Source organism: Aethalodelphis obliquidens, unplaced genomic scaffold (genome assembly GCF_003676395.1).
Source record: "Aethalodelphis obliquidens isolate GAN/ISIS:26980383/991018 unplaced genomic scaffold, ASM367639v1 scaffold2, whole genome shotgun sequence".
Lineage (NCBI taxonomy): Eukaryota > Metazoa > Chordata > Mammalia > Artiodactyla > Delphinidae > Aethalodelphis > Aethalodelphis obliquidens.
The window spans coordinates 78,091,868-78,108,289 of NW_020837946.1; the positions used below are offsets into that span (position 1 = coordinate 78,091,868).

General features: G+C 40.4%; 1 protein-coding gene across 2 annotated transcripts in view; it reads left to right on the forward strand.

The window, feature by feature from the left end:
• Nucleotides 1–16,422, forward strand: part of CACNB4 (calcium voltage-gated channel auxiliary subunit beta 4) — a 156,674-nt gene that overhangs the window by 101,929 nt on the left and 38,323 nt on the right. Inside the window, exons 6-9 of one of the 2 annotated variants that reach the window (XM_027131371.1) lie at nt 5,168–5,298; nt 13,370–13,446; nt 14,957–14,976; nt 15,200–15,280. In XM_027131371.1, coding sequence (XP_026987172.1) covers nt 5,168–5,298; nt 13,370–13,446; nt 14,957–14,976; nt 15,200–15,280 — 309 coding nt within the window. Of the gene's footprint in view, nt 1–5,167; nt 5,299–13,369; nt 13,447–14,956; nt 14,977–15,199; nt 15,281–16,422 lie in introns of those variants that run through there. The other variant, XM_027131365.1, reaches the window with a different exon arrangement.

The window sequence follows — 16,422 nt, forward strand, 5'->3', positions numbered from 1 at the left end:
TGAGATGTTGAACCCAGTGATATATATGGGAAGGAAAAGACCTAACTGATAGAATGAGGGGCTGGAGTAGAGGGAAGGAGAGAGATCCGGAATATTGGCACAAGAAGTAGGCCGAGTCAGGAGGAAAGTCTTGCCTTCCTTGAACTTCCCTGTTCTGCACAGGATTTTCCAGTGGGGCTGGAGGCATACATTGGAGGACATTCCTACTTGATAGTCTCCATTGGCTCTGCTGGAAAGGAGCCGTTAGAAATTGGATCTTAGAAAACAGAGAGTGGATATAATGGTGGATACATGTCATTACACATTTGTCAAAACCCATAGAAGGTACAACATGACTCTGGGTGAGAATGATGCGTCATTGTAGATTCATCATTGTAACAAATGTACCACTCTAGTGTGGGATGTTGATAGTGGAGGAGGTTATGCATGTGTGGAGGCAGGGGTATATGGGAACTCTCTGTACTTTTCCCACAATTCTGCTATGAACCTAGAACTACTCTTAAAAATAAAGTTTACTAATTAAAAAACATTTTAAAAAAAGAAAAAGGAGAGTGTAAGGGTGGAACAATAAAGTGAAACCTGACCCTGAGGAGCCTGAGGAATGTGATCAACATAAACCTGTCACTTAATGTCACTGAGACACCAGCATTTACCCTCTGGCCCAAAACAAGATGTGCACAGTTAATATGTAACAATTTGAAAATCACTGTCTTTCAAAACTCTGTATTCTACAATAGCATTAATGACACCAAGACATATACATTTAAAATTTTTTAACTATGTGATAGCAAGTAGGTCAAACACTGGGATGTCTACAGATGTCTCACTGTCTTTGCATTGTGCCCACGTGAACTGGGTGAAATTCTACATTTGTTCCTTTGTTCCATTCAAGATATAGTTCTTGAGCATGTAGTGTGTGCTAATGTTGGCAGATATTGTCTGACAGATGTTGTCTGACAGATGTTGTCTGACAGCTGTAAACAAAGACAGAGTACCTTCCCTCATGGACTTAAATTCTAGTGGGGAGACAGATAATGAAAAAATAAATCATTACAAATTGTGAATGCTTTGTGGAAAAAATGAACTGGATGCTGGGAATCTTAAAATATAGGGATGAGGAGGTTATATACTTTTAAATATAGGGGTGATCAGAGAAGCCTTTCTGAGTATGTGACCATTACGCAGGGTAGCCAGCCTTAAAAAAAAAAGAAGAAACCTTCTAGGGAGAGGGAACAGCATGTGTAAAGGCCCTGTGGTAGGACAAAATAAGCTGGCACAATCAATCAACTGGAAGAAGGTCATATGCCTGGAACGCAGTGAGCCCGTAGCAGGAAACAGAGTTGTAGAAGTAAGCAGGGCACAGGTCAAGTAGGACCTTAAGGTGACGGCAAGACTTCATATTTTATTCTAAGTATAATAAGATGGCACTGAAGACTTTAAAAGCAGAGGAGTGGGATGAATTTATTATTTGAAGGCTATTCTGATTGTTGTAGAGACAGTGGATTGGAGTGGGGTAAGTACGGAATCAGGGAGACTGTTAGAACCATTTTAGATTAGAGATAATGGGACTGAGCTGGCCTGGTGTCAGTGAGATGGAAAGAAGTAGACACCTTTGACATATATTGTGGAAGTTCAGTGATCTGTGCTGCTGATGCACATGTAGGAACTAAGATTGAGGGAGAAATCCAAGATGATCAAGGAAATCAAGCTTTATGAATTGAGCAACTAGGATGGAGTTGACCAGGGTGGAGTGAGGACAGATGGGAAGGGAGGTTAGGGAGTAGACATCTCAAAGGAGATATGAAGGAGGAAGTTAGATGTAAGAATTTGGAGCTCAGAGGACGGGGTTGGGCCAAAGAAATAAGTTTGGATCATTAGTTTATCCCGGTGGCATTTAAAGCTGAGGTAATGACAGAAGTCACCTAAAGAGAGAGGAGAGGGAGGAGAGAAAACAGCCCTGGATCAAACTCAAAGGAATTCCATCCTGCAAAAGTGGGGTGCATGAAAAGATTCAACAATTAAGGAAAAGGAGAAACATGAGATTTGGGAGGAAAATCAGGACAGAGCAAGGCATGGACATCAAGAGAGAAGAGCGTATCCAAAAGGAGGCAGCAACCAGCTGTGGCCAGTGTTGCGACATGTCACCTAAGACGAGGAGAAAGGAATGGATGTCGGGTTGGCAAAGTGGTCAGTAGCAACGAAGTCACTGGGACCATTGTCTGGAGTTGTGGAGACAGAGAGACAGAAGCTGGATGGAGTGTAATGAGGAGAGAAGGGGAGTTAGGAAGTATATTTAGCAAGCACAGACAGTGCTTTCAAGGGAGTTGACACTGACCGGGCAGTAGACTGAAGAGTGTATGAAGTCCAAAGAGCTTTCCTTTCAAGATGGGAGCTATCAGAGGACCAGTACATGCTGCTATTCACCACCAGAGAGAGAGGGAGAGATTGATGGGAAAGGAGAGATAGGCAAAGGAGTCAAGTTTTTGGTAGTCTGGAAGCGTGGGATCCAGACCCCGAGAGGAGAGACAGACCTCTGATACGAAGGGGAACACTGATTCATTATAACATGCAGGAAAAAGATGAGTGCAGGCACACACAGCTCAGAGCCTTGGTTATAAGAAGCTGAGGAAGCACTGAGTTGATGGCTTCTGCTTTCTCAATCATGTATGTGGTGGGGATATCCATATTTGCCTCGAAGACAAGGACTCTTTACCTGAAACACGTACCCTGACATCTGAATGGTTACATTGACTTTGTCTCACCATTCCCATCAAAAATGACCAAACCGTATTCATTAGCTGCTCATACCCATCGTTTCCAAGGAGAAGCAGCACTTTAAATGGTAAGAGAAGTTTTCACATATTCCATGCACACTACTCACACCCTTATCCCCACCTTGCTATGTTTTATTGCTTTCCTCCATTCCATCAATCTTCTCCATTTGTCCAGTGGGTTGCTTTTTTGAAGTATGTGCTCCTTCATCAGTGACTTTCTCTTGTCTGGCAGTTTGATGTATAGTATTGAGTTGGTAATCCTATGTGGATTTGAGCCACGTGTTTTCACGAGGTCGCAGATAAGGAAACATCTCAGAAAGAGAAAGTGCTCATCGTTTTAGGGAAATGAGAAGAATTGGAACACTAAGGTGACCTTGCCAGAAAACTGGCGTGTGCTCCCAGAATATCAACACAAAGGAACATATTTCTGTAATCGAGTTGTAGCCTTTCCTCTCATCCATCACCTAGAAGGCCATTTGGTATATGCTCTGTTATAAGTACTGCCTCAGTAACGAAAAGCTTCAATGCAGAGAAACGCTACAGCTCTCCTTATCACATATACCAAAGGACAGGCGATTTAATAAGCTTTTGAACATACAACGCAGCTTTCCCCAAATTGGCTCAAAGAACTTTCATTAACGTTAAGTCAGATTCTCACTGTTTCTTAGAACTAAGGTAAAACATCTTGGGAAGTTGTGTTAACTACTTCGGAAACCCCTTAAGGTTATTTGGATACGACTTAGTAAGTTAGTGTTCCGGTGGGCTAACTTGATTTCCGGAAGTAACTTAAGCCCTAGGAAACTATGACTCATTGTGTGTTTTGTCCCTACCACAGTAAAATTTAAATTCCAGGTCTGTGCACCAAGCATTCTGAAAGGGTCCCGTTGCCTTTTGTTAATTCCAAAATAAACGGGCCTGGTATTTCAGGCCTGTTATCCTGAAATAAACGATGGAAAGATGGAAGAAACTGAGACCTAGATTGTTCAAGATTTTATATTAGGTCAACTCTTTTCTTCAGTGCAGGCTCAGACTGCATGCCATGCGGGCCTTGTGTAGGAGCTGTGTGCATAACAAAGGCCAAATCTCTAAATCATATCTTTTTGCTTTTGAGTGTGAAGCTGTTACTCAGAATTACTCAGTTACCTGGAATTTCATGCTGCGATGATTCAACAGAATCATCCATTCCTCCTTCACAGCGTGTCAATGTCATATACATATAAATTCTACTGTTCTCTGAGCTAAGCACAATATACCATAGAGAGTTACATTTCGAAAAAACTAAATGGTTTCTGGATCAAAGAGAGAGAGTTACCTTGCCCAACACTGTTAAAGACACAAAAGGAAGTTTTTGGAATTGTCTCTGGTGGATGTAAACAGTAGGACTAATATCTGCTTTCTAGAAATCACCTAGCAGAAACCTTCCCTTGAGGCAGGTAGCTTGGATTAACTATGCCTCCTGCCCTAGGATTCAGCAAATCTATCATTACAAATGCAGTTTTGCTGGCCCATCACATAGGACCATGTTCACCCCATATTGGCTGAAGCCTTTGTGTGGGTTTGTTTCCCAAGTTAGTGTGTCATGGAACTTTACTTAAATGGAAATTCCTTCATTCCTGTTGGGCTTCAGGCCATTTGGAGATTATTTCAAAAATTCCACGTATGTATAACACGCTTAGCCTTTGTAAGAGTAGGCTTGTTTTTCTTCAGGTAGTAAGATGGACCTTGATTTGCAAACCTGTATTTGGAAGATTATAATTTTTCCCCAGAGAGAGTAGAATACAGATAGTAGGGTGGAATTTTTACCTCAGAGCTTTTGACAAAAAACCAGACTCTTCAGTGTATTTTGTCTTAGACTTGTCGATCCTGTCTTCCAGAGTTCCAGTTACATGGGTGCCTATTTATCCATGTAAAATCTATTCCTTAGGAATTGGCTAGAGCTTCTTGACAAGGACCAAAGGAATCCAGATGTTAAGACCTGACTTTTGCCCAGGGATTGGCAAACTGTGGCTCACAGGCTGAAACCAGCCTGCTGCCTTTCTTGGAAAGAAAACATTTGTTGAAGCACAGCCGTGCTTACTTGTTTACGTATTGACTGTGGCTGCTTCCACACCATAAGAGCAGATTACAGTAGTTGCAGCAGAGACCATATGGCCTGCAAACCCTCAAGTGTTTACTCTCTGGGCCTTTAGATTAAAAGTTTGGTTTCTTCTATGGACTGCTCCATCCCAGATATATATAATATAGTATAATATACTATAAATAGTGTTTGTGTATGTAATAGAGTATAGTATAATGTTATATAATATAGTGTTTCATTCTTTTGGTCCCCTGAGATTTATAAATGTGAAGATCAGTGAATTACTGTTGATAGCAGTTTTATTCCTGCATTCCAGAAATATAACAATGATTGGTGGATAGGAAGGCTGGTGAAAGAAGGCTGTGAGATTGGCTTCATCCCAAGTCCACTTAGATTGGAGAACATACGGATTCAGCAAGAACAAAAAAGAGGACGTTTTCACGGAGGGTAAGGCTCCTTCCTTTCTCTAAAGTTTTTTGGAGGAAGTAGGAAAATTAGGTGATATTTTCAAGTTTGCTTATTAGGTTAAACATATATGCTTTCAAAGTAAAAGCTACTTCTCTATGTGCAAGGTGTTTCTGAAATTGACAGAAAAGGGTTTCATATAGTTCACTCTCCCCATTGTGTGCTGAAGCCTGGACACCCCAGGAATCAACACGAATTCCACAGTGGAGACTGTTTTCTGTGGCTTCAGCAAACCCTCCTGGGAACCTAAGCTTTCCTCTGTGAGAGTCGTGTAGGGTATCCTTTCTCAGTACAGTAAGTGGGGGCCTGGCCTGACCTGGCATCATGGCTCTTCTTGGTTAACTTTCAGAGACTCTCTTTCAAGTGGGCACAGAATGCCATGGCACATGCAATACCATCCCGGGACTAGTAGCACTTTGTCCAGGGTTTTCTGTGGCTGCTGCCATCGCTTGGTACTTGGGGTAAGACTCTGTCCAGCTTCAGATGAATTAACCTCTAGTGAACTCATGAAGTAGCCACAAAGATCTCAGAGTGCAGGTATTTAAAGGTCCCAGGGATACAAGCAAAGCCTGAGAGGAGAAATCAGAATCATACTGAGCCTGCATATATTGTGAGCCTACATTGAAGTACTGATTTGGTATGTGTTACCATTGTTTGAAAGTCCTAAAATAGAATCAGTTCTTTCTCTTAACTCTCAACCTCCTTTTTCTATTAGATCCTTTTCTGTTTCAAAAACTCCTCTGTTCTTCAGGGGCCCTTTTGCCTTTGTCATAATGGGAACCTCTTAAACAGTGATAGGAGATCACAAAAGTAGAGTGTTAGCCCACTTTTAATTATCATGCCTATAACATTATTAATGATTAATCCCTCTTATTACTTCTTCTCTAGACTTTTTGTCTCTCATGCTGCTCCATGTGGGAACACATTTTCCTGTCTCAGGACCTTTGTAATTGCTGTTTCCTTTTACTGGACGCTTTTCTTCACTCTTCCACTGGATCACTCCATCTGCTTCAGATCTTAGTTAAATATCACCTTTTCAATGACCCCTTTCCTGCCACCACATTTAAAGTTGAATCCACTTCTCTTCCCTTGCTTCCTATCTCTCTCCCGACTCAGTTTTCTCTGTTGCACTTATTACTGTCAGAAATACTATGTATTTACCTATTCATCTGTTTGATACTGATATTTCCCGTTAGAATTTGTCTGTATAAGGGAAGGAATTTTGTTTTTCCCCCCACTGTTGTATTCCTAGTTTCTAGGACAGTGAATACTCAATAGATATTTGAATGAAATAATAAATGAATTATTATCACCATTTCCAAAGTTATTCTACTATTATTATTATTATTCCATAAAATTACTTTACACTTCTGAACTAAAGGCTTACTTTGCCCACAGGCACAAGAGTAAAACCAAGAGCTCAAAGACATGATCTTCTTTTATCTTTATACCAACTGTGAAGTATAGTTTCTCCTTCTAGAGATGGGGAAACTCAGGCACAAAGATATGATATGGTGTGCCAAGGTCCCACGACTAGTAATGGGCAAAGCCGGGAGGAGAAATCAGATTGTCCTAACTCTAGGGACCATACTTAAGCACTGAAGGAAGGGACACTGGAGAAGTGGGAAGGTGGGCTCCTGAGGGCCCTGGTGGGCTCCAGGGAAGCTTCCCAAACCACATGCAGGAACCAATACGAATGAGCTTCCATTCCATTCCATAATATTATTCATGACCAAATCCTTACTGCCAGTTCTTAATTCTGATCCCCACATAAGAAGTGCTTCTTCCACATCTTACTGCTTGTTTTGAGCTGTGTTTGACATCCAGCTAGTGTACTGGTGACCAGTGTTGGTTAAAAAGACAGTTCACAAGAACATTCCTAGTAGTGATTCTTTTGCCTCATTTCTGCATTGAATAATTAGGAGACATACTTTAGCAAAATATTTCCAGGTCCGAGATAGTTTCCCACTTTCTCTGAGAAAGGAGGTCAAAGAAAACATTTGGGCAGATCCTTGAAGTACTCTGTAGCAGGACTTGGTGTGTTTTGAATTACTTAGTGGATTAAGGCCAAAGAAAGCTTTGTACTCTCAAGTTCTATTTTGAAGGAATCTGGGGAATGAGTCTTTTTTTTCTTTGAATTTTATTTTATTTATTTTTTTATACAGCAGGTTCTTATTAGTTATCTATTTTATACATATTACTGTATATATGTCAATCCCAATCTCCCAGTTCATCCCACCACCCCCCACCAACTTCCCCCCCTTGGTGTCCATGCATTTGTTCTCTACATCTGTGTCTCTATTTCTGCCCTGCAAACCGGTTCATCTGTACCATTTTTCTAGGTTCCACATATATGCATTAATATACAATATTTGTTTTTCTCTTTCTGACTTACTTCACTCTGTATGACAGTCTCTAGATCCATCCATGTCTCTACAAATGAGCCAATTTCGTTCCTTTTTATGGCTGAGTAATATTCCATTGTATATATGTACCACATCTTCTATATCCATTTGTCTGTCAATAGGCATTTAGTTTGCTTCCATGACCTGGCTATTGTAAATAGTGCTGCAATGAACATTGGGGTGCATGTATCTTTTTGAACTATGGTTTTCTCTGGGTATATGCCCAGTAGTGGGATTGCTGAGTCATGTGGTAATTCTATTTTTAGTTTTTAAGTAACCTCCATACTGTTCTCCATAGTGGCTGTATCAATTTACATTCTCAGCAACAGTGCAAGAGGGTTCCCTTTCCTCCACACCCTCTCCAGCATTTGTTGTTTGTAGATTTTCTGATGATCCCCATTCTAACTGGTGTGGGGTGATAACTCATTGTAGTTTTAATTTGCATTAGTCTAATAATTAGTGATATTGAGCATCTTTTCATGTGCTTCTTGGCCATCTGTGTGTCTTCTTGGGAGAAATGTCTATTTAGGTCTTCTGCCCATTTTTGGATTGGGTTGTTTGTATTTTTAATATTGATCTGCATGAGCTGTTTATATATTTTGGAGATTAATCCTTTGTCCGTTGATTCGTTTGCAAATATTTTCTCTCATTCTGAGGGTTGTCTTTTCATCATGGTTGTAGTTTCCTTTGCTTTGCAAAAGCTTTTAAGTTTCATTAGGTCCCATTTGTTTATTTTTGTTTTTATTTCCATTACTCTAGGAGGTGGGTCAAAAAAGATCTTGCTGTGATTTATGTCAAAGAGTGTTCTTCCTACGTTTTCCCCTAGGAGTTTTATAGTGTCTGGTCTTACATTTAGGTCTCTAATCCATTTTGAGTTTATTTTTGTGTATGGTGTTAGGGAGTGTTCTAATTTCATTCTTTTACATGTAGCTGTCCAGTTTTCCCAGCACCACTTATTGAAGAGGCTGTCTTTCTCCATTGTATACCCTTGCCTCCTTTGTCATAGATTAGTTGACCATAGGTGCATGGGTTTATCTCTGGGCTTTCTATCCTGTTCCATTGATCTATATTTCTGTTTTTGTACCAGTACCATACTGTCTTGATTACTGTAGCTTTGTGGTATAATCTGAAGTCAGGGAGTCTGATTCCTCCAGCTCTGTTTTTTTTCCCTCAAGATTGCTTTGGCTATTTGGGGTCTTTTGTGTTTCCATACAAATTTTTAGATTGTTTGTTCTAGTTCTGTAAAAAATGCCATTAGTAATTTGATAGGGATTGCATTGAATCCATAGATTGCTTTGGGTAGTAAAGTCATTTTCACAATATTGATTCTTCCAATTCAAGAGCATGGTATATCTCTCTATCTGTTTGTGTCATCTTTGATTTCTTTCATCAGTGTCTTACCGTTTTCTGAGTACAGGTCTTTTACCTCCTTAGGTAGGTTTATTCCTAGGTATTTTATTCTTTTTGTTGCAATGGTGAATGGGATTGTTTCCTTAATTTCTCTTTCTGATCTTTCATTTGTGTATAGGAATGCAAGAGATTTCTGTGCATTAATTTTGTATCCTGCAACTTTACCAGATGTATTGATTAGCTCTAGTAGTTTTCTGGTGGCATCTTTAGGATTCTCTATGTATAGTAACATGTCATCTGCAAACAGTGAAACTTTTACTTCTTCTTTTCCAATTTGTATTCCTTTTATTTCTTTTTCTTCTCTGATTGCCGTGGCTAGGACTTCCAAAACTATGTTGAATAGTAGTGGTGAGAGTGGACATCCTTGTCTTGTTCCTGATCTTAGAGGAAATGCTTTCAGTTTTTCACCATTGAGAATGACGTTTGCTGTGGGTTTGTCATATATGGCCTTTATTATGTTGAGGTAGGTTCCTTCTATGCCTACTTTCTGGAGAGTTTATATCATAAATGGTGTTGAATTTTGTCAAAAGCTTTTTCTGCATCTATTGAGATGATCATATAGTTTTTCTTCTTCAATTTGTTAATATGGTGTATTACATTGATTTGCATATATTGAAGAATCCTTGCATTCCTGGGATATATCCCACTTGATCATGGTGTATGATCCTTTTAATGTGTTGATGGATTCTGTTTGCTAGTATTTTGTTGAGGATTTTTGCATCTATGTTCATCAGTGATATTGGTCTGTAATTTACTTTTTTTGAGACACCTTTGTCTGGTTTTGGTATCAGGGTGATGGTGGCCTCATAGAATGAGTTTGGGAGTGTTCATTCGCCTGCAGTTTTTTGAAAGAGTTTGAGAAGGGTGGGTGTTAGCTCTTCTCTAAATGTTTGATAGAATTCACCTGTGAAGCCATCTGGTCCTGGACTTTTATTTGTTGGAAGATTTTTAATCACAGTTTCAATTTCATTACTTGTGATTGGTCTGTTCATATTTTCTATTTCTTCCCAGTTCAGTCTTGGAAGGTTATACCTTTCCAAGAATTTGTCCATTTCTTCCAGGTTGTCCATTTTATTGGCATAGAGTTGCTTGCAGTAGTCCCTTAGGATGCTTTGTGTTTCTGTGGTGTCCATTGTAACTTCTCCTTTTTCATTTCTAATTTTATTGATTTGAGTCCTCTCCCTCTTTTTCTTGATGACTTAGGCTAAAGGGTTATCAATTTTGTTTATCTTCTCAAAGAACCAGCTTTTAGTTTTATTGATCTTTGCTATTGTTTTCTTTGTATCTATTTCATTTATTTCTGCTCTGATTTTTATGATTTCTTTCCTTCTACTAACTTTGGGTTTTGTTTGTTCTTCTTTCTCTAGTTCCTTTAGGTGTAAGGTTAGATTGGTTTTTTTGAGACTTTTCTTGTTTCTAGAGGTAGGCATGTATTGCTATAAACTTCCCTCTTAGAATTGCTTTTGCTGCATCCGATAGGTTTTGGAACATCATGTTTTAGTTGTAATTTGTCTCTAGGTATTTTTTGATTTCCTCTTTGATTTCTTCAGTGATCTCTTGGTTATTTAGTAACATTTTGTTTAGCCTCCATGTGTTTTGTGTTTTTTACGTTTTTTTCCCTGTAATTTATTTCTAATCTCATAGCGTTGTGGTTGGAAAAGATGGTTGATATGATTTCAATTTTTTTTAATTTACCGAGGCTTGATTTGTGACCCAAGAGGTGATCTATACTGGAGAATGTTCTGTGTGCACTTGAGAAGAAAGTGTAATCTGCTGTTTTTGGATGGAATGTCCTATAAATATCAAGTAAATCTATCTGGTCTATTGTGTCATTTAAAGCTTGTGTTTCCTTAGTAATAATCTGTTTGGATGATCTGTCCAGTAAGTGAGGTGTTAAAGTCCCCCACTATTACTGTGTTACTGTCAATTTCCTCTTTTATAGCTGTTAGCAGTTGCCTTATGTGTTGAGGTGTTCCTATCTTGGGTGCATATATATTTATAATTGTTATATCTTCTTCTTGAATTGATCCCTTGATCATTATGTAGTGTCCTTCCTTGTCTCTTGTAACATTCTTTATTTTAAAGTCTATTTTATCTGATATGAGTATTGCTACTCCAGCTTTCTTTTGATTTCCATTTGCATGGAATATCTTTTTCCATCCCCTCACTTTCAGTCTGTATGTGTCCCTAGGTCTGAAGTGGGTCTCTTGTAGACAGCATATAGATGGGTCTTGTTTTTGCATCCATTCAGTGAGCCTGTGTCTTTTGGTTGGAGCATTTAATCCGTTCACGTTTAAGGCAATTACTGATATGTATGTTGCTATTACCATTTTCTTAATTATTATGGGTATGGTTTTGTCGGTCCTTTTCTTCTCTTCTGTTTCCCACTTAGAGAAGTTCCTTTAGCATTTGTTGTAGAGCTGGTTTGGTGATGCTGAATTCTCTTAGCTTTTGCTTGTCTGTAAAGTTTTTGATTTCTCCATCGAATCTGAATGAGATCCTTGCCGGGCGGAGTGATCTTAGTTGTAGGTTCTTCCCTTTCATAACTTTAAATATATCGTACCACTCCCTTCTGGCTTGTAGAGTTTCTGCTGAGCAATCAGCTGTTAACCTTGTTGGAGTTCCCTTGTATGTTATTTGTCGTTTTCCCCTTGTTCCTTTCAATAATTTTTCTTTGTCTTTAATTTTTGTCAGTTTGATTACTATGTGTCTTGGTGTGCTTCTCCTTGGGTTTATCCTGCCTGGAACTGTGTGCTTCCTGGACTTGGGTGGCTATTTCCTTTCCCATGTTAGGGAAGTTTTCGACTATAATCTCTTCAAATATTTTCTTGGGTCTTTTCTCTCTCTCTTCTGCTTCTGGGACCCCTATGATGCGAATTTTGTTGCGTTTAATGTTGTCCCAGAGGTTTCTTTGGCTGTCTTCATTTTTTTTCATTCTTTTTTCTTTATTCTGTTCCACGGCAGTGAATTCCAGCATTCTGTCTTCCAGGTCAGTTATCTGTTCTTCTGCCTCAGTTATTCTGCTATTGATTCCTTCTAGTGTATTTTTCACTTCAGTTATTGTATTGTTCATTTCTGTTTGTTTGTTCTTTAATTCTTCTAGGTGGCTGTTCTTTAATTCTTCTAGGTCTTTGTTAAACATTTCTTGCATCTTCTCAATCTTTACCTCCATTCTTTTTCCGAGGTCCTGGATCATCTTCACTATCATTCTGAATTATTTTTCTGGAAGGTTGCCTATCTCCACTCCATTTAGTTGTTTTTCTGGGGTTTTATCTTGTTCCTTCATCTGGTACATAGTCCTCTGCCTTTTCATCTTGTCTATCTTTCTGTGAATGTGGTTTTCGTTCCACAGGCTGCAGAATTGTTCTTCTTGCTTCTACTGTCTGCCCTTTGGTGGATGAGGCTATCTAAGAGGCTTGTGCAAGCTTCCTGATGGGAGGGACTGGTGGTGGGTAGAGCTGGCTGTTGCTCGGGTGGGCAGATCTCAGTTAAACTTTAATCTGCTTGACTGATGATGGGTGGGGCTGGGTTCCCTCCCTGTTGGTTGTTTGGCCTGAGGCGACCCAACACTGGAGCCTACTGGGCTCTTTGGTGAGGCTAATGGCAGACTCTGGGAGGGCTCACACCAAGGAGTACTTCCCAGAACTTCTGCTGCCAGTGGGCTTGTCCCCACGGTGAGCCACAGCCACCCCCCTCTGCAGTAGACCCTCCAACACTAGCAGGTAGGTCTGGTTCAGTCTCCTATGGGGTCACTGCTCCTTCCCCTGGGTCCCAATGTGCACACTACTTTGTGTGTGTCCTCGAAGAGTGGAGTCTCTGTTTCCCCCAGTCCTGTCGAAGTCCTGCAGTCAAATCCTACTAACCTTCAAAGTCTGATTCTCTAGGAATTCGTCCTCCTGTTGCCGGACCCCCAGATTGGGAAGCCTGATGTGGGGCTCAGAAGCTTCACTCCAGTGGGTGGACTTTGTGGTATAAGTGTTCTCCAGTTTGTGAGTCACCCATCCAGCAGTTATGGGATTTGATTTTATTGTGATTGCGCCCCTCCTACCGTCTCATTGTGGCTTCTCCTTTCTCTTTGGATGTGGGGTATCTTTTTTGGTGAGTTCCAGTGTCTCCCTGTTGATGATTGTTCAGCAGTTAGTTGTGATTCCAGTGCTCTTGCAAGAGGGAGTGAACGCACATCCTTCTACTCTGCCATCTTTGGGGAATGAGTCTTAAGTTCCTTTTCTGTATCTTAGGAAATCCAGTGGAAATTCTTCTTCAAGTCTTGGAGAAATGGTATCAGGGACATTTCGAGCAACCCCCACATCAACAGGTGAGGGTTTCAGTTAGACCATTTTTTAATGGAATGTATTCCTTTCTTAAAATTTGAAAGTACATGCAAGTATTTTTACTAATTTGGAAGCAATTTAAAGACTTGACTTAAGGATTTTTCTACTTAACTTTTCATTGCTCATTTGCTTTCTATGGTCATTTGATTTGATTTAAAGGGTACTTGTGGTACTAGAAATTCAGATCATGGTAATATAATTTTGTAAAATCTTATTTGCCCTCTATTTTATAAATCATTCAGAAGCAAGTTCATTATTCCACCCAGAAACCCAGCAGACTTTAAGATGGTGAGGGCTAACCAATTAAAAAGTTTTTACAAAGTTGTAAAGTCTGAAGAAAATGCTCTATTTAAGTCTCCATGTAAAACTTTAGGGTGTGTTGGTACAGCCTGGGCTGTGGAGGTGGAGAGGGTTGAAGCAGAGAATGAGGTTGAGCCCAGATGACCTCACTTCTGTTTGGACAGCAGATAACTGAGCCCTGGAATTAATGGTAATGAAGAGACAGTGGTGGCCCAATCAGGAGTTGTGTATTTAGAAACTGTGGAGGTATTCAAGTAGGAATTTTTCTTTCACCACGTTCCCTGACTCCTATAAGCTCATTTCATTCTGCCCAGAATTGATGCTGCATTAAGTCATCCAGGATTACCAATTCAGAATGACAGATCCAAGGTCTATCCTGGTCTATCCTAACTGCAAGAAACTGGATTGATTCTGGAACAGATCTGAGTATCTGGGTCCTTGTTCATGTGAATCCTGATTTCCATGGCTCTGAGCCAAACTCTGGGTCTCTGGGTTGTCCGCAAATGGACTGGACCTGACTGGGTGGCCACAAAGCCACTTTAATCAGATATTGAGTATATTTTGCCTCATCTCCATTTGTTGGACATTTAGGTCATTGCAGCTTTTCACTATTACAAACAAGAAAGAACAGGAATAACTGATTATAAACTTACTTGAAATTAAGAGCAACATAGTAGGAAAAATGTGTCTATATTCTGGAAAGTGAGCAGAAAGACTTAAGAACACAAAAAGAACCACAAAATTTTTTGATAATTCACCAAAATTACAAATCCAAAAATAACTAGTGAGTGGGGTAATGATCATTACTATCCAAATTGTTATTCTAAGTTTCTTTTTATCAAATTTGATTTGTCCAAGTTGCTGTCAGCCACACTGCATGGTGTGTCCAGCACAGGAACAACCCATGGTCTGTGAGTGGCCAGCCAATGTTATTATGAAATCCACCCTCCCCACCCCACGTGAAATCAGGATATAAGTTCATTCTAACGGAGAGGAAGTTGTCTGTTTTTGCATTTGTCTTCAAAATTGGCCCGACCAATATGAAACAGTAGAGTGGTGCTTTGCAGAGTGGGTGAATTGGAAAATGACGAAAATGACAGGGACAAATTGGTACATTCTTCCTTCTTTTAAAAGCATGTGCTAACAATGACAGAGATTGCATATTTTGATATGGCTCTCATTGTTGTCTTTTAGCAAAACAGAAGCAAAAAGTGGTAAGTTGTGTTTCCTTTTTAAATCTGCTGTGAAGGTTTCTATCCATACATGCCTGCAATGCTCCATTTCAGTGACCCAAATGGCTATAAAATAAGGGAGGAGTCTCCTTGGTGGGACCTGTGGTCATCATTTCTCATTTGACCTGAGGATTGTGAATGTTGTGGCTGTGGAGGAGGTGTGCTGACCCTCCCCTTGTCACGTGTGTCCAATCATCTTTTTCAGACGGAGCACATCCCTCCCTACGATGTTGTGCCATCCATGCGTCCGGTGGTGTTAGTGGGGCCGTCACTGAAGGGTTATGAGGTACAAATATCAGTCTGTTACGCTTCAGTTCTTGATCAAGAACCTAGGTGACAGCCATTTGGAGCTTGCTTCTCAGGGTCTGCTTTCACACGGGTCCTAACAGAAGCCAGCCCTCAGCTTGTGAAGGCAGGAGGTGCAGCGTGGGGCTTACGTGGCCCTTCACTCTTTCTTCCCTCCCTGGCCCACTTCTTGCCTTTCATGTATTACAGTGTTCAGAAATAGCTCCCTCAAAATATTTATAATGGGAAGTTCTTGTCAAAAATTTGCTCTGCATTCAATTCAAAGAAAAGTATTTTTTCTGTCTCAACTGTTCCCGTTGCTATTAGAAATAATAGAGTATGAACAGCACAAGGGAACATATAGGCAATATGCCAGCAAACCTCACCTCAGAGCACCAACAGATCTCACCTTGCTGCGTGCTCAAGACAATGGCATATTCCACCAAACATTTCTCTGCTTCTTTACTTTAAAGACCATATTAAAGAAAAAAAAAAAACACTCCACTAAAAGTATTAGTGAACTCCTTCAGAGATTAATTAAACAAAACCATGCAAAAAGGAAAAGAGTAAAGACTTAGAGCACTACATTTCAGATGTTGCCATTTTGGCTTTATGCCAGCGTGGATAAGAATAAGTGGGTAGGACATTAAAATCTGAAGGTGGGCAACCTCCAAGGCACCCTTCCCACTGAGTTAGCATAGTGGCTGGCACATAGTAGGCATTCAGTACACATTTGTTGAGTGAATTAATGAGTCTCTTTGAGGCAGATTTAAGCATCCCATCTCCTTCTCCCCCACCCTCCCTTTTCCCCTTCCTCTCCTCCTCTCTCCCCTTCTCAATGGGGAACATCAGAGAAAGAGCAGGAGAGCGGGGTACAGAAATCCAGCCCTAGGCGTGGAGAATTTCCACCGACTTGCACAGACTAGCAGGAGGCAGAGCCCCAGGCTGGCCTGAGGAGCTCTAGCTGCTCCTCACTGAAGGCAGGCACCACTCAGGTGCGCCAAGGATAGGCTGCACCTGCGCACAGAGCTAGCCTATCATGGACTCTCGGTGGCAGTTCCACCCCCTAAAAGGAGATGAGGGTTTGCCTTGGATCTAGTGAACACTGCTGGTTCATGCCTCAACACCCTGGAGGAGAACCAA